The 25,201-nt window shown below is 32.5% G+C and overlaps 1 protein-coding gene across 8 annotated transcripts; it reads left to right on the top strand.

The window, feature by feature from the left end:
* Positions 1-864: 864 nt before the first annotated feature.
* Positions 865-24,049, top strand: LOC105648156 (myrosinase-binding protein 1). Of its 8 annotated transcripts, XM_089724109.1 has the most exons (9): positions 865-880; positions 2,180-2,289; positions 2,998-3,292; positions 5,023-5,454; positions 5,978-6,421; positions 7,099-7,545; positions 15,136-15,585; positions 22,095-22,526; positions 23,543-24,049. In XM_089724109.1, exons 3-9 carry the CDS (start codon positions 3,089-3,091, stop codon positions 23,789-23,791), a joined length of 2,658 nt encoding a protein of 885 aa, XP_089580235.1. In that variant the 5' UTR covers positions 865-880; positions 2,180-2,289; positions 2,998-3,088; the 3' UTR covers positions 23,792-24,049. The 8 variants fall into 8 exon arrangements, 7 of the variants coding, with proteins under 7 accessions (XP_089580235.1, XP_089580241.1, XP_089580236.1 ...); XR_016321768.1 differs by lacking the exons at positions 865-880; positions 23,543-24,049 and adding an exon at positions 21,426-21,672 and having other exon boundaries at positions 2,091-2,289; positions 22,095-22,232; XM_089724110.1 differs by lacking the exon at positions 865-880 and having other exon boundaries at positions 2,091-2,289; positions 2,993-3,292.
* Positions 24,050-25,201: the final 1,152 nt, after the last annotated feature.

Raw genomic sequence — 25,201 nt, 5'->3', positions numbered from 1 at the left:
TCATAACTATACTTCTTAATTTTTGTAGTTAATAAAAAGTATAAAATGCAAATGATTTAGTTAAATCAAATTGATCGAGTTCAATAAGGATCCAATCACAAAACTAATTTGATATCCAGTCTAATTGTAAAACATTCTTGAATACTTAATAGTTAAGTTGAATGTGTCTTTCCTGATTTATTCTGAAATAGTAAGGTGAAATATCTTAATGCATGAGCTTCATCCAGGGTGTGCAAAACTACATATTGAGCCCAACTGAAAACTGAATTGATCTATTTCAATTCGGTTCGATAAGGTGTTTAAAAGAGGTTCAATTAATTGATTTGCTCCATTTAAATCAAATTTAATATTTAGTTCGAATCGATTTGGTAGAAATTTATCGATTTGATTTAAATACTGATTTCGATTCCATTCGCTTTGTTCTAAAATATTCGGTTTATATTTTATGCCACCCAACCGACGGCTTGCTGATCCCGCTTTCATATGCAGTTTAAAAAAACATGCACTGTCGGCTCGAGAAACAAAGCGGTTATGAAAAGAAAGGGAGAATTTGCAAGGCAAGGTCTTTTTTTAAGAAGGCAGAGTCATATTTTTATTCCATTCTATGAACATAAAGTTATTTTAAAATAAGATCATTTTATTAAAAAATAGGTGTGCACGCAACTATATTGCATTCCACCTCACAGATTGAAACCGTTTCATTTTAAAATAAGATCATTTTCTTCACTCCCAGTAGTCAGTCACACCGTTCATTTGTTTTCTATCTCAGAGATTCCCAGCAGCTGTAATTTTTCTCATTTTCTTGCGTTTCTTTCATTTTGTTCAGATATGGCCGTAATCACTAGGGCTGTAAGAGAGAAAGTGAAGCTGAAGCTCCAAGGTACACAATTTTTCCTTCTGTTTTTATGGCTTCTCGTTAACTATTCATTCTCTGTTTGTTCTATAGATTCTATCTTTTCTAACAATATTCCTCAATCTATTCTCATCACATTTCTTTTGATTAAAATTCCATAGATACACACTATAGGAATTGGTAGCAAAAGTTATATAGCAAAAACTATATTTGCTCCTGAAAGCTTACATAATTAAGGCAACAAGAAGGAAATTTTCTGCTTATAGGAATGGGGATTCAGTTGGTTCAGCTCAAATCGAACCAGATCAGTAAATCAAACTTTTATAAAAGGAAAACTGAATTAAACCAAAAACTGAATCATATCAAGTTCAATCTGATTTTTTGGTTTTGACTTAATGTTTATGTTTTTTTAGGTATTTCAATATTATATATTGAACCGAACCCAAAAAATTTTCTAGTCTTTTCATATAAAAAGCAAAATTCAGCCAAATAATTTTACGATCTAATCAAACTGAATCGGTCAATTAGGTTCAACTTTCAATTGACCCAAATTATATACAGTCCTATATTTGCTCATAGGCAAAGGTATAACAGCAACTAGAGTTGCTGCCAAAAGGATAATATACAGTAGTAGGACTATTCAAATCGGGTTATATTAGAACCCGATTTGTTCATATAACCCACTTTTAACAATTCCATATAGAAGCAACACTTCAAAGTTGTTGATTTTCCTAGCGCTAAGAATATGGTAACAACAAAAATTTTTAAAATTTTAGGAATCAATATTAATTTCTCTTTAAAATTAATCAAATTTTCTACTTGTTTGAATAATAAGATTTAATTTTAAAAACATTGGAACACTAAGATTAATTCCTTCAAATTGTTCAAACTTTGTAAGTTCATATCTTAGTGGTAAATTCATCTTCTCATCTTGAGCACATAGTCTTCCTGTCTATATATGTAGCAGCTTCTGGAGTAAAATCTGATTTTAGACCAATAGTTGGAATTTTATAATTTTTTCCTTTTATGAATTCTTAATCTTTTTAAATTATAAATACACCTGTTCATGGTTATCCTTAACTTGACCTATTTAAACAGATGAGACTTCACCTCACAAAATGCGCCAAAGAAATTAATAAACCTTCAACTGTACCTGAGGACTAAATTTATTGTACATTAAATGGTTTTACTTTGCCTAAGTTGCCACCTCCCGTAGTTATAATTGCATCCTCTTCTGAGTTCTGTCAATACTTTATCTTTTCTTCACCACCTCACTACATACCCTATCAAACACCATCCTAAGTTCATATCTCTGATATTTTGCAGTTAATCAATAATAAGCAAATCAAGACTAGGCTGTCCTGTTCGCTACTTGGCTTTCCTCTGCTTACTCCTTTGGAGCTCATCCTTGTTGGAACCTGTTGTGGCTGGGCCTAGTAAGAGCAGCTAATTTTTTTGTTTTTTTGTTCAATTCCGAGCTTTTATTTATTACTTTGGTAGTCTTATGAGCTTTAGTATTTTTATTTTTTGCTTATAATTATATGTACATATTACTGGATTAATTGATTGTTTATCATAAATAGCACTCTATAGGCTTATTTAGTAATAGTATTTGGGGCAGTATGACATGCCTATATAAGTATAAAAAACAAAAATCTTTTTTTTTTTTTTAATTTTGATTTTTTTTGTTATAGAAAGCTTAAAAGGAAGGTAAGATTTATAGAGAAATTAGTCAAGAGTAGTACAAGTCTCTTTCACGTTATTCCATTAATTTAATAGTGGCCTTAGCAAATGGGATTGTGGAAATAAAGGCTATCTTAGTAGTAATTTAATTCTATCTTGTCTTATAAAACAACATTTTATTCCACATAATGAAACCTTTGTTTCCTGTTCTTTTTTTTCTGTCATTTTTGAATATGATTTTTTGTTTTTATTTTTAATTAAACAAAGTGCACTAACCCATAAGGAGTGGCTCAATCAGTAAGGCATGCAACTCCTACAGCGTCATCATATTTTTGTATAAGACTTTGATTGTAGTAGTTGATTAAAAAAACTTATAAGCAACAATATATAGCCATCTGAAAGAAATACCTAGATGATGTAGGCATCTAACTTTATCCTTATGTTTAACTATATAAGTGCAGCTGCAGATTTATAGCTTTGTGGTGAATGCATCTCTCAAGTTGAGTATAGAGTCTCCTTATATGTTCATCTCGTATATGTGGATTAAACTTGATGAAGAAGGCTGTGATTGTTGGGCCATTCGGAGGTGAGTCTGAGAATTCATGGGACCATGGAGTCCACACCACTGTTAGACAAATGTTCTTACATTGTGGAATGGTTGTCGACTACATAGCAGTAGAGTATGATGAAAATGGAAGCTCCAAATGGTCTGATGGAAAAGTTTACATTGGTGGAAACCCTAATAAAGACTTTCGGGTTAGTTCATTTTTATTCAAACCATGTTTTGCATTTAATTGCATTTACCTTTAAATTCTTTTGTTTTGGATGAAAAAGAAAGGGCATGACTCTTAGCAAACAAGATAAACAAACTTTGGTATAAACCATTTTTTTAAAATTTAGAATCCATTTGATGTATGAATTTTTCATGTTTGTTGTAATGAATTTGAAATTTGAAATTTGAAATTTGAATCTAATTGAATTCCATGTCATTTATGTATGATATATATTTAAGATTAATTCTACATGTCAGAGCAAATTTTATTATTTGACAAAACTACCCACAAAATTTAAAAATTTAAAATTCAATCAAACTCCACAAAATTTTATAGAATTTATTTCTATTCCAATCCCAATATAAGATAAAATAATTCTAGATATAGATTTGCTCCCTTCTTACTATAAGCGTATTTTGAGGTTAATTTTTTTTGTTCCACTATAATTATTATTTTAGACTATCAAGGAAGTACTAATTAATTTGTTTTCAATTTTATACTTGTCCTTTTTGTTTCTCCAATATGTACGCATTAATTATTAAGAAATTGATAAAGGGTAATTTAGTTAATTATAAATATTTTTTTGCTAAAATATTGATACTTTTCACTACTCTTTAATTGGTGCGCAAAAACCTCAAATGATACATGCAATGAAATGAAGATAGTAATTTTTTACCTTTTTTAGCATTACTCATTGGCATTCAGACCTAGATTTATTCTAAGGTTATATATGTATTTATTATTACACTATATCTGCATATGCTTTGACATCTCTATCAATCATATTTTGACATCAAACCAAAATTAAAATAAAGGACTATTGCTATATTATTCTTTCAAATATCAAAATTTCAAATTATCCCTTGAACTTGGAAGCTCAATTTTAGAAATAAAGTTTAGTGTAAGTAAAAAATTGGGCTTTTTGTTCTTTGTTGCAAGTTTAGGGGGTCAATTGTATAAAAAGTGAAATTTTGGTCAAATTGAATATTGCTTCAAAGTTTAGGGGGAAAATTGTATAAGAAGTTGAATTTTGGTCAAAAATTGAATTTTGCTTCCAAGTTTAGGGAGGAAATTAAGTTTTATTTCTTAATTTTATATCTTGGTTCAATCATGTCATCAATGATGGTTTACTAAATTTGTTAGGCTAAAGAGAGCTTTTCTTGATTATAATTTGACATGCTAAATTATAAAATCAATGAATCAAATTTCACCTTTGCACATTCCAATTAATAATTAACAATAAGATCACAATTTTATTTTTATTTTTGACATATGGTAAAACTAGGACTAAAATTTTAATAAAAACTAACAAAAGTAACAACTTAAGGTGAATTGTTAGGGCAACAAAAATATCGAGGAAGAGACTTTGAGAGTGAAATACTGCAGAAATAATTAGAGACTTTGTTTGCTGAAAATGGAAGCTTATTTTATTAAAGAGAAACTGTTGATTTTAATTAAGAACGGGTTTGGGAAAATTTTATTATATATTTGTTGTGTTTCAATGAGACCTTATACAACCTATTTATACACAGGTATCAAATTCTAAAATAGGAAAAGAATAAATAAGGAAAGAGCAATATATACTCCTAAATAGCCTAAATGGACTCATTGGAAGCTTGGAATGAAAATCTTTTTCTCATTTTTTTAATTCAATTTTGTCATTAATTATTAAAATAATGCAATTTAGTTAATATGTGATGCAAAAAATTACAGATCAAACTGGACTATCCGAATGAGTATTTGACATCAATCTCAGGTTACTACAATGTATTTACGGGTCGTATTTATATCTGTTCAATGGTTGTAAAAAGCAATAGAAGAGTGTTTGGTCCATTTGGTACTAAAGAAGAAGGCAACTATTTTTTGGTTCCATCTAATATAGGCAAAATTGTTGGGTTCTTTGGGAGCTATGATCCTTATCTTACTTCAGTTGGAGCGTATGTGGAACCAACTGACCATTTTAAATCTTTTGGTCCATTTGGAGGCAATGGTGGAGCTTATTGGGATGACGGGACATACACTACTATAAGGAGAATAACTGTGGTTTCTGAATCAGTAATCAACTCCATTCATATAGAATACGACGACAATGGGACCTTGGTATCATCTACTAAGCATGGAGGAGGTGGAGGCACCACCAATGTGGTTAGTCTGTCTTATTCTTTGATGCATCTAGAATATTGCATAGTTTTTTAAGGTATGATAATCATTGCCTTTTGTGCCTTTCTATCAAGTTAAAATGTTTAAAGGGTATGATACATGTAATAGCGTTGAAACAGGCCAAGTTGAACTCTGTTGAGCTTAAGCTTGATTTTGAGTTTGAAAAACTGAGATACAGCTCTAATCTTTTACAAGTTTATAGTTTTTTTAAAAAGCAAACTTCTGCTTTTATGGGTTCAACTTGAGCTCAGGCTCGACTTATATATTTTACAAATTTGATAAGTAGACTCAGCTCAGTTTGGACAGAGTATCAAATTTTTTTTTTTTCCAAACTGAGCCTCGAGTAGTTTACGGTTGGCTTCGTTTATTAATGCCCAAACATGTAGAGTATATTGCATGTGTTCTTTTCATTAAGACTAAAACCTTTTCGTTGTGTTTTTCTAGAGATTATTTTCATAGCTCAAACTCATTATCATGCCAATTCTTAAATAATGATTCATTTTTGTAGGTTGATCTAGATTATCCAGATGAATATGTGACTTCAATTTCAGGATATCATGGTAGAAATCTTTCTTCCGCTGTGGTTCAATCAATTACAATTAAAACTAATAGAACAGTTTACGCACCTTTTGGTGTAGAAAAAGGAAAGGAATTTTCTTTCCCACAAACTGAGGGTAAGATCATTGGGTTTCATGGGAGGTGTGGTGATCATCTAAATTCAATTGGTGGACATTTGGAGCCTACCTCAAGTCTATATGCTGTAAAAACTATTGGTCCATTTGGTGAAGGGAATGGATATTTATGGGATGATGAGGTTCATTCGGCAATAAAGCAAATAAGAACTACACATGGAGCTTTTGTGAGTTCCATTTGTACTGAATATTATAACGATGATGGTTTATCAGAGTGGTCTGAGAAGCATGGTGAAGACCTTGAACCCAAAATGAGCACGGTTAGTATTCTAAAATTATTTCTATTAGTTTAATTCAATTCCTATGCTAACATGAAATATCAAGTGAAAAAAACAATTATTTCTTGTTGGATAGCTATTTTTGAATTTAATTTACAATTTTAAGTAATAATTTTGCAAAATATGCATTTAGGTAAAATTTTAAAGGGAAAGTATAGAACAATATGACGTTGTTTGCTTCTTTTGTGTTTAAAGGGTTGTGATTTAAGTCATTAATATTTTGGGTAGCAAAATTCTTGCATAATAAATATAAGCATAATCCAATAAAGGTATTGGTTGCAGTGAGATTATCAGTTACTTTTCACTAGGGTAAAAAGAGGAGCAAATTAGTAAATAATTTATGATAGTTTTTCCAAATTATAACTATCTATTTGGTTGTAGACAAGCAATTTCCATCCAATGTATATAATGGACAAATCTAATAACCATAATTGACATGAATAAGGATACGTATGTCCTTTTAAAGAATACAATCTTTAAAACATGTGATGGTTCTTCTTCTTATGCTTTTTTTTTTTTTTTCAATGTTGTCAATTTTAAATTTTACATAATTTTCTATACCCATAAAATCACTATTCCATTCATGTATTCTATATTATTTTGTGAATCATATATTGGCAAAGTTCGCTAAATTTGCATTTATAATTCTTTTGTTGTAGATTAAGCTTGATTATCCAGATGAGTTTCTAACTTCAGTTACGGGTTACTATGACTCTATCAATGAAATGAATGACTACACTTTCACATCACTCACATTCCAGAGCAATAGAAGAACTTATGGTCCATTTGGTCGAGAATTTGGTAAGCGTTTTTCTTTTCCATCATTTGATGGAAAGATTTTAGGGTTCCATGGAAGAAGCAGCGGCTATCTCTATGCACTTGGGGCACACATTCACCCTATCTCTGACCCAACACCATCTAAATCTTTTGGGCCATTTGGAGGTAGAGATGGTGATCAATGGGATGATGGATTTTATACTACAATCAGGCAATTGGTAATTTCTAGTGGATCCATTGTCAACTCTATTTGCATTGAGTATGATAAGAATGGTCAATCTATATGGTCATCAAAGCATGGACAAAGTGTTGGAGACAAGACATACACGGTTAGTTTAATTTTCTAATTCATTGGATTACTTAAAATATTACATAGTGCATTCCAAATTGGTTTGATTTAATTAAGCAAATCATTTAGGTCCAAACTTGCACCCTCAAAATTAACTAACATCCATGGATTGCACGAATGAATAGGGGTGAAGCATCTTGTACCAATGGAAAAATGGTTAAGGCTCTATTTGACAATAGCTTTTAAGGGAGCTTTTAGTGTTTTGAATAGGGTCAAAACACTATTTTTGTTATTTATGGTGTTTGGTACTGTAATATTGATATTAGTGTTTAGAGGTTGAGTGAGTGGATTATAAAACATTACTTCCTTTAACACTTGATGAAATGTTTTGATGAATTGCTAGTAAAACAACTCAAAACTACTAAAACAGCTAACAGTTACTAAATCAAATAATTTTGACAAACAGAGCTTAAGTCTTGTTCATTTTGGGTTCAAACAGATTAACAATCCTAGTTTGATAAGAGAATATGTATAGCTATTTTAATTGAGGGTGTTACACTTAAACGCATGTCAAGGATTTTGATATATTTATGGTAGATTGGAATATATTTTATAAGCATTACTTAGAAGTAAATATGATAGTGCTAATTGATTTTTTTCAATATGATGGGTAAATTATATCAGTAGTCATTTAATTTTGTGTTTAGTTTCATTAAGGTCACATAATTTCAATGTCATTTTTTTAGTCACTCAACGTTAATTTTTGTTTCAACGAGAGGTCACCTACTGGAAACTAATAATTGGAATAGTAATATGACACTAAAATAACATATTTCACAAAAGAAAGTTCATGATTAAGAAACATAAAAAATAGAAGAAAACAAAATGTTGCAAATACACCATTTTTTTTCAGAAGAATTCGCCATGATATATCTGATCCGTGCATAATATCATGAAAAGTGGATACAAATTTTTGACTGCTACTTAGTATCGGTAATAAGTCCAAAAAGGTATCTACAAATATCAAATTTAGATATTTGTTGAAATTTTTTTAAAATTGTTTCATGAAGATGGCATTATTTGTTAAATAAGTTAATAAATAAATTTTAAATTAAGGTATTAGAGAAAATATGATTTTTTAAAATGAAATATTTTATTTTTAGTGCTATGTTAGTATTTTTGATGATTGGATTCGGGTGAGTCGCCTCCCGTTGAAATAGAAATCAAGTTTTAGTGACTAAAAAATGACATTAATATTATGTTACGTTATAAAATTAAGTGCAAAGTTAGATGATCATTAGTATAATTTACTCGGAGTATGATACAAGTTTAAATTTTGGAAAATAACAAATTGGTCATTGAGTTATAGTTAGATTAACACATGAGGACCTCTATTTTCAAAAAATAACTTTGAAATCCCTAACTTATGGTTTCATTAACATGTTAGTTCTTCCGTCCAAAATAGCCTCTTTTAATTGGCAATTGACAAAGAAATTGGTCTCTGAATTATAGTCCAACTAAAAATAAGGTCCCTAGTTGAGTTGAAGAACAGATTTGGGAAAATATTGTTTCTATATTTCTTGTGTTTTCAATGTGATTCATAAATCCTATTTATACACAATTATCAAACTCTAAATAGGAAAAACTAATCTAATTCTAAATAGGATAAAACAAATAAGCAAGAATGATTTTCTCCTAAATAGTCAATATACAAGTCAACACTCCCCCCCCCCCCCCCCAAGTTGGTGTATGGATATTGCACATGTGCAACTTGCAAACCATTTTATGGAATTATTTGCTATTAAGCTCTTTAGTAAGAGCATCAGGAATTTGATTATATGAAGTCACATGGATAAGCTTCAAAACACCTTGATGACTTCTTTTATGAAATGTCTTTCAATCTCTATGTGCTTTGTCCGATCATGTTGAACTGGATTTTGAGAAATACTAATTGCGGCCTTGTTATCACAAAACAGAGTTGAATCTTCTCCTTCCAACATTCACAATTCTTCCATTATCTTCCTTAGCCATAACAATTTGCAAACTCCTTATGGCTCTATATTCTGCTTCTGCACTTGAACGTGCTACCACAATGTGCTTTTTACTTCTCCAAGTAGCAAGAAGGGCCGTATCTAATTGCACAAAATTGGAAGAAGCTACAGAGGTGGATGAACAGTCTAACTTTGACAAAAGACGCTATAATGATTGTACCTCTTTAGTAGAGAAACTCCCAACAGATGATGCTTTAGGTACTGCTACTACTTCAGCTTGGTGTGCAACAGGTCTAGATGAACCCATACTTTTACCACCACGACCCCTAGTCGGTCGACCGTGCAATTTCCAACATGATTCCTTTGATTGTCTCAGCTTTCCACAATAATCACATACTAAATGGTCTTTATTGGATGAGATTTGGATAGTTTGTAAAGGTTGAGAAGCAAGAAGTCCAGATTTTTCAAATGGAAGTAGTAGTTATCATGACACATCTCCAGCTTTCTTCCTATTGAACATAAGAAATGTCTACTGCAGTGAATTGCATAAGATCTTTCCTTAGGATTTGAATCTGTATTGGATCATATTCAGTATTCAAACCTGTAAGAAACTCATATATGCATCCCTTTTCAACTTTCCTTTGATATCCTACCACATCAGCCTCATATTTGGGATGGTAATCCTTATAGTAATCAAGTTTCTGCCACAAACGAGTCATTCAGCATAATATTGATTAATGGTCATCTCACCTTGCTTTGTTCCTTGAACTTTATTCCGAACTTCATACACTTGTGAGTCATTCCCATGTTGAGAATAAGTTTGGGAAACAGTTGGCTAGATTTTTGCTGCAGCGTCCAACATCCAATAGCCACTAGAGATCTAAGGTTGCACGGAATTAATAAGCTAAGATATCACCAAGGAATTTTTAGAATCCCACTTGTCATAGGTTGGACTAGTTATTTCAGGCTTTGCTTTAGTTCTAGTAACGTATCCCTGTAGTCCCCAAGCTTTAATAAATAACAAACATGACCTTGACCAAGCAAGGTAATTAGTACCATCAAGCCTAACTGGACTAATTTGCAAAGAAGGATTGTCCAAAGAAGCAACCAACTTTGTTTCAATAGTTTCAATTTTTTCAACAAGTTTAGTCCCATCAACCATGATTGAATAATTGTTGAAAGAAAAACTAGTTGTTGGCAGAGAGACATTAACATGAATAAATACCAAGACATAGATGTGCAAAGAAACAAGTCATGAATAAGGCTGGGGTGAAGTCGCCAGAGCAGGACGAGTCTGCCGGAGTAAGCCCGGTTGAGATAGGCTGCTGGAAAGTGACTCGCTCCGACGCGTGGTAGAGATGCTGAATCTATAATTTGCACATGAACCCATAAAGTAGTGCTTATTTCTCCCTTTTTAGAATGGGGATTGGCCAACTATGAATAGATCTTACTTTCGAGTAAGAGTAAGAACATCTATTAGAAGGGCAGCTAATCTGCGACTAAGAGAAAGAGGGAAAGAGTTTAGGACCTTAATTATCCGAGTAAAATTAGAGTTTCTTGGACAGTCATTGGACTTTGGGGAATGGGTCACCAGCAGCTGGTCTTCCTTCCAGGGGTGGCGATGGAGTAGATGTACTTCTACTCCACCCTGAAAACCCCTGATAGGTTAATATCAATCCCTGCGCTGAGAGCTCTGTTTACACAATTTTCGGTCCTGCTCTGACACCAAGCGGAGTTTAGGAACAGATTTGGGAAAATATTGTTTCTGTATTTGTATTTTCAATGTGATTAATACATCCTATTTATACACGATCATCAAACTCTAATTAGGAAAAACTAATCTAATTTTAAATAGGAAAAAACAAATGAGGCAAGAATGATTTTCTCCTAAATAGTCTATATGCACGTCAACATCCCTATTTTTTAATGCCATTAATACTTTGGTCCTCCTTTTATGATTTCCGTAACAGTTTGGTGTCTCTGTTTTGGATGGAAAGATCAAATTGATGTTTTACTTGGGTTGTTTAAATGACAAATAGATTAAGGACTAATAAGTAAAAAGAAAAGAGAAGAAGTGTGATTTTACCAAGCTAAAGTGTACTTGTTTATATATATATATATATATATATATATATATATATATATATATATATATATATATATATATATATATATATATATATATCAAGGTGCTATGTATCGTAGTTGAAAGTTGTCCTTAATTATGATATTAACCATTTATTGAACATGATTAAATGGGGTTATGTCATTGGTATGTGTTTTAATATGGATATGGTTATATATATATATATATATATATATATATATATATATATATATATATATATATAAAGTAATAATGTTGAACATACTTTTGATATGAATGCTGGCGTATTGGATTATGGTTTAAATTAGTTTCTGAACTAAATGTTCAGTTTATTAGTTTACTATTTTCGTTCGAATTTATTCATTTAACAGAGATGTAAATTGTTATTTAATTTTTAGTATGGGAAATAAATATTATGGCTTTATGAATTATTGTATGAACATGAAATGACTTGTGTTAAGAGTGAACTGATCCTCCCTTTTTAAAATAAATAAACAAAGGAGATAAACTGATAGTCTATAGGTGTGGTCCAAAATATTAAGTTTTTAAGAGAAAAAAAACTTTGAAGGATAAAATTAGTTAATTTAATAGTTTTTGAAATTAACATGTAGTTTTTCTAAGCAATTATGCTAATTTAAATCAGATATTAGGTCTAGAGGGTTAGGGAAATAGGTGTGACTGTAAGTCACGCACACATATATTGATGCAATAAAGCCAATTTGTCCATGAACTTGTTTAGTGGGATTAAAAAGTTTAAATTTGACCCTTTCAATAAAATGATAAAAAGATCACATTTAATAGTTTGGGTTAATTTAGCCCCTGATTTTGTACTTACAGTGTGAGAATCATTTATAAATGTTTATTAAAACTATAGTTGGCATCGGGCTATTTAATTTATTAAAAAAATTAATTAAATATAGAACAGAGAAAACTAATACAAGTAGTATATTATATCCCTTTTTACCTTGATTGATAATTTTGAGTGAAAATGATATAAAATAGAGGAAAATGATACATGAAGTACATCATATCCCTCATAAATATGTATTAATTTGAACATTTTAAAATTGACCTTTATTACTGGTTATTGCATATGAAATCTTTTTATTGCATATGAGAGAGTCACACTTGATCACCTTAAAGAGTGGGGATAACTAGAGCCAAATATACTTTGTACTTACTCCAAGGACAAGGTTATGTGTAAAGATTGCAAAATTAGACCAGAAGAAACCTTAACAGCTTAACGTGGAATAGTTATATGAGATGTAAAGAGAAAGAGTAATATGAAAAACGAGAAGTGTTGAAGAGAACGAAGAATCAAGTGGTGGACACTGAAAAAACAAATTGTTTTTAAGACAAGCTATTGAAGGAGAATGTATGAAACTTAGAAGCTAATGTGGAGGACCTATGGAAAGAAATGGCAGGTTGCATGATGAAAGTGGCAAGTGAAGTGCTTGGTGTGTGTAAAGGATTAGGGCCCCGACTGCAAGATTCTTGATGGTGGAGTGAAGAGGTGTGAACAGTAATCAAAGCAAAACGAGAGTAGTAGTGAAAGCTCCCAATGAGGAGGCCTTTGAAGAAAAATGAGCAAAAAAGAAGCTAAAAAAATAGTCAGCAAAGCTAGGGGTAAAGCATTTGCAGACTTGTGTCAAAAGCTAGGAACAAGAGGGGGAGAAAGATATGTACAAGCTCACAAGATTGAGCGAGAAAAGGGTAAAGGCTTGAGCCAAGTTAAGTGCATTAAAGATGATTCCCGTCGGGGGCTAACAGGAGATAAAGAGATGAAAGAGTGGTGGAGGTGCTATTTCGACCATTCATTCAACAAAAGCCACGAGTACTTTTACGGACCTTTATGTACTGACAGAAACATTAGGTACCTCGTAGAATTACGCATAATAAGGTCAAGAAGGCTTTGAAACATACAAATGTTTGAAAAATACGCGGTCTAAATAGTATTTCTACATCTAGAAGAGTCTTAGGGAAGTTAGAGTGGCTTGGTTAACAAAGTTATTCAAAGCCATGCTTAGAGGCAGAAAGATGTTGAATGAGTGGAGAAATAACACTTTGATACTGATATATAAGAAAAATAGGGACAGTAAAGCTTTATAACTACTGTGGCATTAAACTTACGAGTCATATAATGAACTTTGGGAAAGAGTAATAAAGCATAGATTGAGGGACATTACTAATGTATCAAAGAAACAATTTTGATTTATGCCTGGTAAATCCACAACATAGGATATTTTTCTACTAAGAAGAGTGATGGAAATGTATTGGGAAAAGAAGAAGGATCTGCACATGGTATTCATTAACCTAGAGAAAGCTTATGACAGAGTGTCGACGGAAGTACTTTATTGGGTATTAGAGAAGAAAGTTCATACCAAGTATATAAAACCATTGGAAATATGTATGAAAATGCAGTCACCAGTGTCAGAAAAGTTGGAGCAAAGGAGTTCCCCATAATAGTTGGGCTTCATCAAGGATCTATTTTGAGCCCATACTTATTTGCCCTCGTAATGGATGAGCTAATGAGTAATATACAAGAGGATGTTTCTTAGTAAATGCTATGTGCAGATGATATTGTCCTAATCAATGAAACTAGTGAGAGAGTGAAACAAAAGGGGGAACTATGGAGAACTCTTAAGGATAAGGGTTTTAAGCTAAGTAGAAGTAAGAGGGAATACATATACTACGAGTTTAGTTTAAGAAAAGTAGGAAAGTGAGGTTAGATTAGATGGTATGCTAGTGCTCAAGTGCAACTAATTCAGATGAATGTATTGGCACATAAAGTTGGATGAGATTAAAATTGATCACATTAGACAAAAGGCTGCAAGTAGGTAGAATTTGGAGATAAAATAAGAAAATTACGCCTGAGATGGTATGGTCATGTATTATGCTGACCATCACATGCCCCAATTCTCAAATGTGATACTTTAGTAGTTGAGGGTACTAAAAAGAGAAGAGGTCGACCTAAAACTTGCTTTGAGGGAAATTGTCGCTAAAAATCTATGGTCTTTCGATATTAGTGAGGATATAGCTACAAATAAAATATAATGGAGGCGAAAGATACATCTAGCAAACCCTAGTTAATTGTTGCCTAATTCATGCTTTGTTCTATTTATTAATATATTAAATGATTCTAAAATTCCTGTTCAAAATCCTTTACAAAAAGTATTTTAAAATTTTTTTTTTCGACCAATATTTTCTTTGTATTATTTTTGACATGATCGGAGTGAATATTTAAAATAAAGGATTTATATAGTCTATCCCAACTAGTTTGGGCCTAAGGTTTGGTGGTGGTTGTCGAATAAATTAAAGTTATACAACAAGTTTAAAAGCTAAATTTGCCTAAAAAGTCAAATCTAACCTTTGTAATGATTTTCAATAAGTTTAGGGCTAAATTGGCCTAGAAGATCAAATATGACCTTTTTTATTCTTCTAAACAAATTTAAGGGCTAAATTGGCCTTTATTCCTATTTTATTTTGTAAGGTGATTTTTCATGCCCATCTTAATACTCTTCCTCTTATGCAGATTAAGCTTGACATCCCAAATGAGTTTCTCATTTCAATATCGGGCTCTTATAGTAGTGCAAACTCTAGTTCTACCATAATTGAATCACTCACATTCCAGAGCAATAAAAAGATATATGGACCATTTGGTACTGGAAGTGGAAACAAGGAATTCTCATTATCATCAATATCATATGGTAAAATAATTGGATTTCATGGAACATGCAGTGATTATCTACACTCCATTGGAGTGTATTTGAAGCCAATTCCTATGTCATATCAAGTTGAAACTTGTAAACCATGTGGAGGACAAGATGGAGATGTATGGGATGATGGATTTCACACAACAATAAGGCAATTGATAGTAGGGGTTGGATCTATAGTTGAGTCATTACAAGTTGAGTATGATAAGCATGGGCGCTCTATATGGTGTAAAAGGTGTGGTTATAGCATTGGAGGCAATAAATACATGGTAAGTCCATTATGACTTCATTTGTTCTTTTCTTTTTAGGAAATAAATATGCTAATTTATTACTCAAAATTTTATTTTATTTTTTTATCTTAGGTCTATTACATTTGTTTTTGTTATTTTTCCACTATAGCAGGTTGCATGTTGATTTACTATGAAATTAGCAAAAAAAAAAAAAAAAAAAAAAAATTCCTCTTGTTTAAATACTTGCAAGAATTAAGATGATTATTAAACAATTTCAATTCTACAAAAGAAATTTTATTAAAGTTTTACTAAATTTGTATAAAAGAGATAAAGGGTGATAAGGAAGACAGAAATGTGATAAGAAAGAGAAAATTGAAGTAATTAAATAGAGATAACTAGTAACAAGGGTGAAGTATAAAAAATGATTAACACTTGCCTAGCTTTCTATAAAACTACTAATGAAATGGTAATTTTTAATTCGAGTAAATTATACCAATCAGTCACCTAATTTTGCACTTAGTTTCATTAAGGTCACACACTTTCAATTTGTCATTTTTAATTATTCAACTTTAATTTAATTTTTATTTATTAGGAGTTCATGGACCGGAATCCTGTAGTTGGAATGGTAATATGATACTAAAAATTATATATTTCAAAAAAAAAATCATGATTACGAAGGAATGTAAGAAAAGAAAACGAAAATGTTACAAAATACATTTTTTTTTCTTTTTTTAACTTTTTTTCTTTTCTTTTGTAACCTTTTAATGTAAATGGCGTTATTTTTTGTTTTTCTTAAAAGGCATATAAGAGTGTTTTTTTTTTTTTTTTCCTTTTTTCTTTTTGAAACTTATTTCATGAAAACAACATTATTTGTTAAGAAATTAATAAGTAGACACCAAATTAATGTATTACGACAAGATATGATTTTTTAAATGAAATATTTTTTTAGTACCATATTAGTACTTCTACTGATCAGATTCTGGTGAGTGATGTCCTATTGAAATAAAAATCATAGTTTCAAAAAGAAAAAAAGACAAGTTAAAGTTATGTGATCTTACAAAATTAACTGTAAAGTTAAGTTACGTTGACTACTAATTTAATCTACCAAAAAATTTTCTAAAGTGAAACTAAAGTACAGCAAAGGAAGTGATGCTAGAAATAGGAGTCACCAACAAATACAATACAAATTTTTTATGTTGAAATATATAAAGAGTTTTAGTGTAATTGTTAATATTGTTTAAGGAATATATTTAGGAATTTCCATATGTAACTTGTAGACATGTTGCATTCATTTGCTCCAAGTAGATACATATTCTCCCATTACTTGCTCTCGACTCCTTAAATATTCCTATTCTAAATTCTATTTCCTATTGTATTAGTAGTCCCCAACATACATGCATATACACACACACACTTAGATACATATATAATGTCCTCTTGATCAATCAAGAAAACAAAATTTTCTTTCATCATATTTATTTTTAACTTGATATCGAAGCCATGAATTTTTTTTTTCAGACTACAAGTCAAACTTCCATCAATCTTATTTATGTATCTTTTCCTTCTTCAACATCCTTTGTGCAGGCCAATCATTCCTTTTCTATAAAACTAAATACCAACAACTATATAGCATGGAAGATGTAATTTATTCCATTGCTCGATTATCAAAACGCATGGTTATATTGATGGTTCAATGATTCCCTCGACAACAAATCATTCCTATAATATGGATGTCACTCAGTACATTCCTAATCCTGCCTATGAGACATGGTTTAAGAAAGATGAGATGCTTGATGCTTGGTTATTAACTTCTGTAACTGAGGAAATCTTTTTTAATGTTATTGATCTCTTTTCCGCATCTGAAATTTGGCAAGCCTCAGCAAATGCTTTTGGATCTGTTTCTCAAAATCATAAACTTGAAATCCATATTTTTCTTCATGAATTAAAGAAAAATGATCTTACAGCCTATTAATATTTGCGGCGTTCTAAGGTACTCGCGATGACTTGGGTGTTGTTGGTTGACCTTTATCTCCTGCTGAATTTTATGCTTAATTTATTGAAATATTGGGACTAAATTTCATAATATTATTACCATCTTAAATTTGCAATTTGACCCAGTTTCCTTTCATGAGCTAGATGGTCCATAGTTGCACATGAAATATAGATTAAAAGCTTGCTTGAACCTCTCATGGCCAATACAGTGACAGTAGCTCCTTGTGCGCCTCAATTCATGCCTTTGGCATGCTTAGGCAAACAACTCCTCATTGTCCTTCTTTTGGCTCTAGTCCCTCATCACAAGATGCTCCTAATTTTAACCGTGTAGCCAATGCTAGATCTGTGGTTGGTGAAACCATATGACTGTTACATGCCCTTGACAGTACTCCCTTCGTCCTACCTACACGCTTCAAGCAAATTTATAGCTTTACTTTGTAATGCTTCTTATGCGACTATCCCTCTAATTTTACTCTATATCATTATGTGCCTGCTACTCCAAGGTTTCCATATACTGCTACTAACTTCCATGTGCACCAGATCTCTTAGCCATGTGTGCACCACTCCAAAGCAAGGTAAGATCAACTCCATGTTGGCAATGGACAAAAGTTGCACGTAGCTCATATTGGTAATGCCTCTATTACTTCTTTAAATGGTTCTTTGGCACTCGATAATATTCTTCATGTTCTCTTCATAACTTAAAGCCTTTTATCTGTTCAAAAGTTCTCCTTTGATAATTCTGTGTATTTTGAATTTTCGCCTACTCGCTTTTTTTATGAATTAGGTCACCAAGGATTTTTTTATCAAGGGCCAAACTGATGGAGTTTATGTTGCCCCTTCATCTACCAAACAAGCTTTCACCAGTTCCTATGATAGACAATTAACATGTTCGATTAGGCCATCCCAGTACCTGTGTTCTTTCTCATGTTCTTAAAGAGTTCAATTTATTGTCTTCTTCTTCAAATTTACTTCCATGTTCTCCTTATTCTTTAGGAAAGTTAACTTGGGATTCCTCGTGTCTATTGAATATAAGAGCATTGTTCCTTTTGATATTATTCATTTAGATGTTTGGGGTCTTGTACTATTTTATCTAATTTAGGCTTTCATTATATGATTTTGTTTATTGATTATTTCACTCGATTTACATAGGTTTCTTTCCAAAAATAATAGTGAAGTGAATTCTATTTTCTTGAATTTTCTAGGAACCTTGTTAAAAGGCAATACAATCTTAAGGCTTCCATTCAGATTGCGGGAGATGAATATCAAAAATTGAACAAGTATTTTCAATCTATTTGAATTGTAAATTGCATTGCATGCCTTTATACTCTTGGGAAAAATGGAGTTGTTGAATGAAAATTAGGCATGTTTATAAAAGTTTAACTTTACTTGCTCATGCTCAGTTACGTTTAGTGTTATGGAGTTATGCCTTTGAAATTAGTGTCTTGTTAAGAATTTGCTATATCATATCTCATATAAAGATCTCCATATTTTCTGTTGTTTGGAAAATTTCCATCCTTTTTAGAAATTAAACCTTTTGGGGGTGGTGTATCCTTTACTTCACCCTTATAATACTCATAAGTTTCACTTTCGTCCTACTCATGTTTACTTGGTCCTGTCCTTCAAAAAAACATATTCAAATAGTATTCTAAATACATATCCAACAATGACTCTAATTTTAACTGTAATCAAGAGTCTTTCTACCTTTATATAAAAGGCATTAAACTTTCAACTCAAATATATAATATCAATTTATTTTATTCAATTACTATTATTTTCTTACGGACCCGATCTTTAGATGTGGAAACTAACGGTGCTTATCTTGCACGGCATGTCAAGTTTCATGAAAAGGATTTTCCATGCCTAGTGTTGGTCAAGCCATCTTCTACCCTTTCGCCATCATCCACTACACTTGTCTGCATATTTAGCATACACTCCTTGCACATTTGCATGCTGAACACTTTAGATATATCCTCTTCCCTTCCCACTATTGTTGGACTAACTACTCCCTCATCGACCTCCGCCAATTTGCCTTCTCCTGTCAATCTTGTTGTTGACTTTACAAAGTACTCTAGACCTCCATTTTCTCATACAACCCCTAAATTACCTTCTTGCATACACCATCTGCAGTTTCACCTATCTATTTTTACCTAATGTGAGGCTCATGCTCTATCTCGTCTAATTGACTACCTTCAGATTGAGCCAACTACCCCGAAACAAGCTTCTCCTATCTAGAGTGGAAAAGAGCAATGCAAGTTGAATATGATGCACTTGTTGCTAACTAGACATGGAGCTTGGTTCCAAGGCCAATTAACAAGAATGTAACTGATAACAAATAGGTCTTTTACATTAAAAGGAATGCTTGATGGTTCCAATTAGTGCTACAAAGCTCAATTAGTTGCAAAGGGTTTTGCTCAACAAGTCGAGTGTTTATTATGATAAAACCCTCACTTTTGTAATGACGATGACCACAATTTACATTGTTCTTGCCTTGGCCACTAAGAATAATTGGCAATTGCGCTAGTTTGATATTTCTAAATCTTTTACGTATGGTTCTCTGGACAACAAAATTTTTCTGAAACAATTGGAAGGAATTCTCAATTCTAATCATCCAAATTATGTTAATATGTTAAGTAAATCTTTATATAGTCTCAAACAAGCATCTAAAGCTTCGTTTCGGCACCTTTCTACCTTCTTTTATAGATTTTGGTTTACATTTTCGTTTATGTTGATGATATTCTTTGCAAGTTTAGATATTGCAAAATTTGGTTGGTTTCTCCTAGATCCTTAGTGTGCTTTCCCAGTTCATGACCTTGGGTCATCACAATACTTTCCAGGGATTGAAATGCATCAAACTCATAAATGGTTTAATTCTTACTCAGCGCAGTCGATGCGTGTCGAATAATAGAAAAAACAACGAGCTTATGGTGATCTTGAAGAGATAGACATAAAAGAAGATGCAAGGCTAATTAACAGGATCCAAACATGTGAGTCTTGAGTCTTTTAATTAGTTTTATATTTTAATTAGCTTGATTGGGTCTATTTAAATTGGGCTTTATGTTATTTAATTTTTAGGGTTTCTTAGCTTTTTACACGTTTTATTTCAAGAGAGGCAGATTCTCTTTGATTTTTCATTGAATTTGTTTTTGAACTTATCAAAGACGATTAATCTTTGTGGCGTTTATCTTTTCACCTTGATATCTTTAGTTCATACTTCTAGTTGAGTATTGGGTCAACATTCGCAATTCTATCCAATAAGAAATCCCTAATTCGGAGATTAGGGTTCCTAAATTGGGATTTAGGGTTTTTATATCAAATCTAATTTGGTGTGTCAAGACGCTTTTCTCAGGGTTCTGCATCAGCAGTTATATCTGAGATCTGCTTTAGTTGCATTTGAATGCATCAAAACTGTGTTCTGCATCCCATAGTAACTAGTTTGAATTTTGTAAGACAACGGCTGCTGCTTTATGACAAACTGCAGCAATGTGGACAGATTCTTAGCTCCCTTCAGTATGTTACATTGACCTAGCCTAATGTAGCCTTTTCCGTTAATGAGTTGTCTTAATCTATGCACTCTCCTGTGGATGAACATTGGAATGATATTAAACACCTCTTGCATTAACTTTATGGTATCATGTGTTATGGTTTGTTCTTTTCCAAGCATGGATTATTCTTTACATGTCTTTTCTGAGAGTGATTGGGGTGGATGTACTGATGATCGTTGATCCACTAATGGCTATGCTACTTTTATCGGTTGAAATCTTATTTCTTGGCAATCTAAGAAGCAGCCCACCATCATACTATCACCGACGGAGAGTGAATACAAATCAATTGCTAATTATGTGGCTTCAGTCTCCTTACTGAGCTTGGTTTTCTTTTATCTATCTCAGCCACTCGATGGTGTGATAATATGGGTGCTATTTACTTGTCTTCCAAGCCAGTTTTCCATGCTTGCACCAAAAGCTTTGAGCTTGGTTACCATTTTGTCTGTGGACATGTTCAACTTCAATGTTCTCAAGTTTGGCATTTTTCTGGTGATAATTAAATAGCTGAAATTTCTAAACTGCTTGAGCAGCAGTTGTTTGAAATTCATTGCGACGAGCTTTCAATTGGTCCTTTCCCATCTTCGGCCTGAAGGTGGGGTGTTAAGGAATATATTTTTGAATATATTTCTCCTGTTATGATTATTTTCCATATGTAATCTGAGATATATACTCTTCCATTACTTGCTCTCCACTCCTTAAATATTCCTATTCTAGAATACGATTTCCTATTGGATTAAATCATCTCCTTTATATATCTCTCTTATGCCTGTCTTCTTGACCAATCAATGAAACACAACTATGTTTCATAATATTCAGTTCTAACAAATACATTGACAATTTGTTTGTAGTTTTTTAGACAATAAGCATGGAATTATATATGATGTGTGAATAAGCATACACATTAATTACACCTTCTGGCCCGAAAAGCTTATTAATTGATCATAGCCTGTAAAATAAGTTCTTAACCTTTATTGTCATGAGAGTTTTGTTATATATATGGTTTTGAATTTACAGGTCAAACTTGACTATCCTCGAGAATATCTGGTTTCAATCTCAGGACATTATGATTCAGATGATAATTCTTCTTATATTTGCTCGCTTACATTCAAAAGCAATCGAAATACATATGGACCTTTTGGTAGTACAAGAGGAATTCCTTTCTCAACACCATCTTCTCATGGCACGATTATTGGACTCCATGGAACAGCTGACGACTACCTCCATTCAATAGGGGTACATGTAAAACCAATATTGCCAATTATTCTTGGCCCGTATGGGGGCCATTATGGAGATCCATGGGAGGATAAATCTTACAGCACGCTGAAACAGATACAACTAACAGTTTGTGAATTTGGAATTGAGTCTATTCGTTTTCAGTATGACAGAAATGGGTCTTCCGCGTGGTCTAAAAAGCATGGATCAAAAGCTGAAGGCAAGTTGGAAAATGTCAGTTCTTCTCCTTTTATTTAAGGTGTAAATATATCATTTTGTCCTTGAACTTTTTATTTTTTGTTTTTTTCTGTCTGAAACAAAATGTTTTTACAACAATTGCATTTTTGAGAACTTTTTGATTGATAGCGGCAAGCTCAAGTCACGGCATTTGAATAAAATTGTGAATCACTTTTATGATTAGTGGGTGAGGGGGTATTGGCTCAACAGTTGTTGAAGTTTACGCATCTCTTTATGCATCTTGAACCTAAAGTCATTTTTCATTTGCCCATTTTGAATACAAATCTTTGATTTTTGTCTGTTTTGGTAAGGGCTTGAAAATCAAACAAGCATTGTCCTCATATGTTTGTTGTAAACCGGGAGCAAATACTTGACAACGATGTTTATTTGTTCTTGTTCATTAATAAAACGATTTTCTGAGCAGCTTTGATACTCACTTTGTAATCAATGTGGAGGGTGACTCTTTAAAAGCTACTTGGTAGTCTCCAAATCACGCCTAATTATGTCCACTTCAATTTTATAACATGCGTTGCTTGTTGAATTCATTTCAAAATTTCATACCCGATTCTTGTGGTTATCTTCTAGGTAGATAACCATGTCAACACCTTACCAGTTAATGTCCCTTGTAACATTGAGCAAGAAGCTCATTGTTAGTGCCCGAAGCTTTCATTGCCCCTACATAAACATAACAAACATATTCTCATTCTCATTCTGTGGGGACAATTCTGAAGATTATTTCGAAAGCGAGGTTCTCACTGGCTTCTGGTTCTTCATGCCAAAATGTAATAGTAACTTGTCTATGGACTCCTTTTGATACATATGCAATTTCCCTGCACTTGGATCCCTAGGGATCTCCACACACACACACACACACACACAAATATATATATATATATATATATATATATATATATATATATAATCGTCATTGTTTGTTGGAAATTCTGATAGTATTTTTTTTGCATTTTTTTCTCCTCACAGTTGAAAGTAAATCAAATTAAAAACTCTTGCAGGTCATATTGGATTACCCGAGTGAGTTTCTGATTTCAGTCTCAGGAACATATGGCGAAGAGCACAATTTAACAATGGTTCAGTCAATTACATTCCAAAGCAATAAAAAGTCTTATGGACCCTTTGGTTTAAACAAGGGAAATCATTTTTCACTTGCATCAGCTGGTGACCAAATAATTGGGTTTCATGGAAGGAGTGGCTACTGCCTTAATGCCATTGGAGCATATATAGAACCAATGTCCTATTTATAGTTGTTGCCTTAGGTCATTCAAACTATCTATATATGAATGGGAATGAGATATTGTGCTTTCTTTTTCCTTTTTTTTTTTTTCTGTACACTTACGTAACAACTATTAGATAAGATAACAACGTAGTTGTTACAAAGACTTATTCAAATTCTATTCTGTTATATTTAGATATATACAAGTTCCTTGAAACAAGGATTAGAAGAGTCTGTAATCATGCATTTAAATTACACTTGTATGTGAATAGATTATCACTTCCTCTAATCGTTTTATGGTATCAGAGCCTTTTGCGCAAATAGCATTTTTTTTTTTATCCTATCTGTGATTCTTCTATTCCTTTTCAATGACTAATCCTCTGGAAGAAACCAGTTCCACCACTCCTACCGTTCTTCAAATGCCAACCCTAAACCCCTCTGAAACTCAATTAGTTTCCATTAATGCCTCCGCTCAAGCTCCTCTTAAACTGACTGCCACAAACTACCAATCGAGGCATACTCAGTGATACTCTTTATTGGTTGGTTATGATTTTCTTAAGTTTGTTGAGAACCCTATTGCTAGTAATCTGACAACCAGTTCCTATCTGTTTCGTCAAGATCAGCTCCTTCGAAGAGCTATGATCGCTTCTCTTTCTCCGATGTTGTCTCTTATGTTGTTGGTGAGAAAACTTCTCACGATGTTTGGGTTACTCTAGAGAAAACCTATGCTAAGCCATCTCAAGCTCACATTATGAGCTTGAGAGAGTCTCTATTTACAGCTAAGAAAGGGATCTCATCAGTTACTGAGTTTCTCCAGAAAATTAAATCGATCACCACTACACTTGTTGCTGCTGGTGTTGTTATTACGATGAATGAAACTGTTCTTCATGTTCTTCATGGTCTACCTGCTGAATATAAGGAGGTTTCGGCTGCCATTCGAGCACGTGACTCTGAGATTTCTTTTGACGATCTTCATGATAAATTGACTAACTTTGAGAGTCAATTGAATCGTGAGTCGAATTTGGTTGTTACTCCCACAACAGTGAACTATACTGCAAAAAACAAATCTGGATCGTCAACTGCTGCTCCTCAATCTTCCGCTTTTGTTAATTCTGGAAATTTTTCAGGTACTCCTACTTCCTCGACCTACAAAAACAGGGTTAAATGTCAATTTTGTGACAGGCCTGGGCATGTCACCAAACAATGTTTTAAACTCAAGAAATTGCTCCCATGGCTGTTTAATGAAAACTCCACTGCCGCTAGTTCAAAGACTCAAGCTCAAGTTAATTGTGTTACTAGCAATCGGCAGACAAATGATCCTCGTTGGGTTGTCGATTCAGGTGCAAATCAGCATGTGGTAGAAGATTTAAAGAATCTAGCTATTCATTCAGATTATGAAGGCAGTGATAATGTTTTCCTTGGTGATGGTAAATCCTATCCA

The sequence above is a fragment of the Jatropha curcas genome, chromosome 7, assembly GCF_041381405.1.
Source record: "Jatropha curcas cultivar XTBG-Jc1 chromosome 7, XTBG_Jcur_1.0, whole genome shotgun sequence".
NCBI lineage: Eukaryota > Viridiplantae > Streptophyta > Magnoliopsida > Malpighiales > Euphorbiaceae > Jatropha > Jatropha curcas.
Note: the sequence above shows the minus strand (reverse complement) of the source record. Positions and strands in the feature narration are given on the sequence as shown.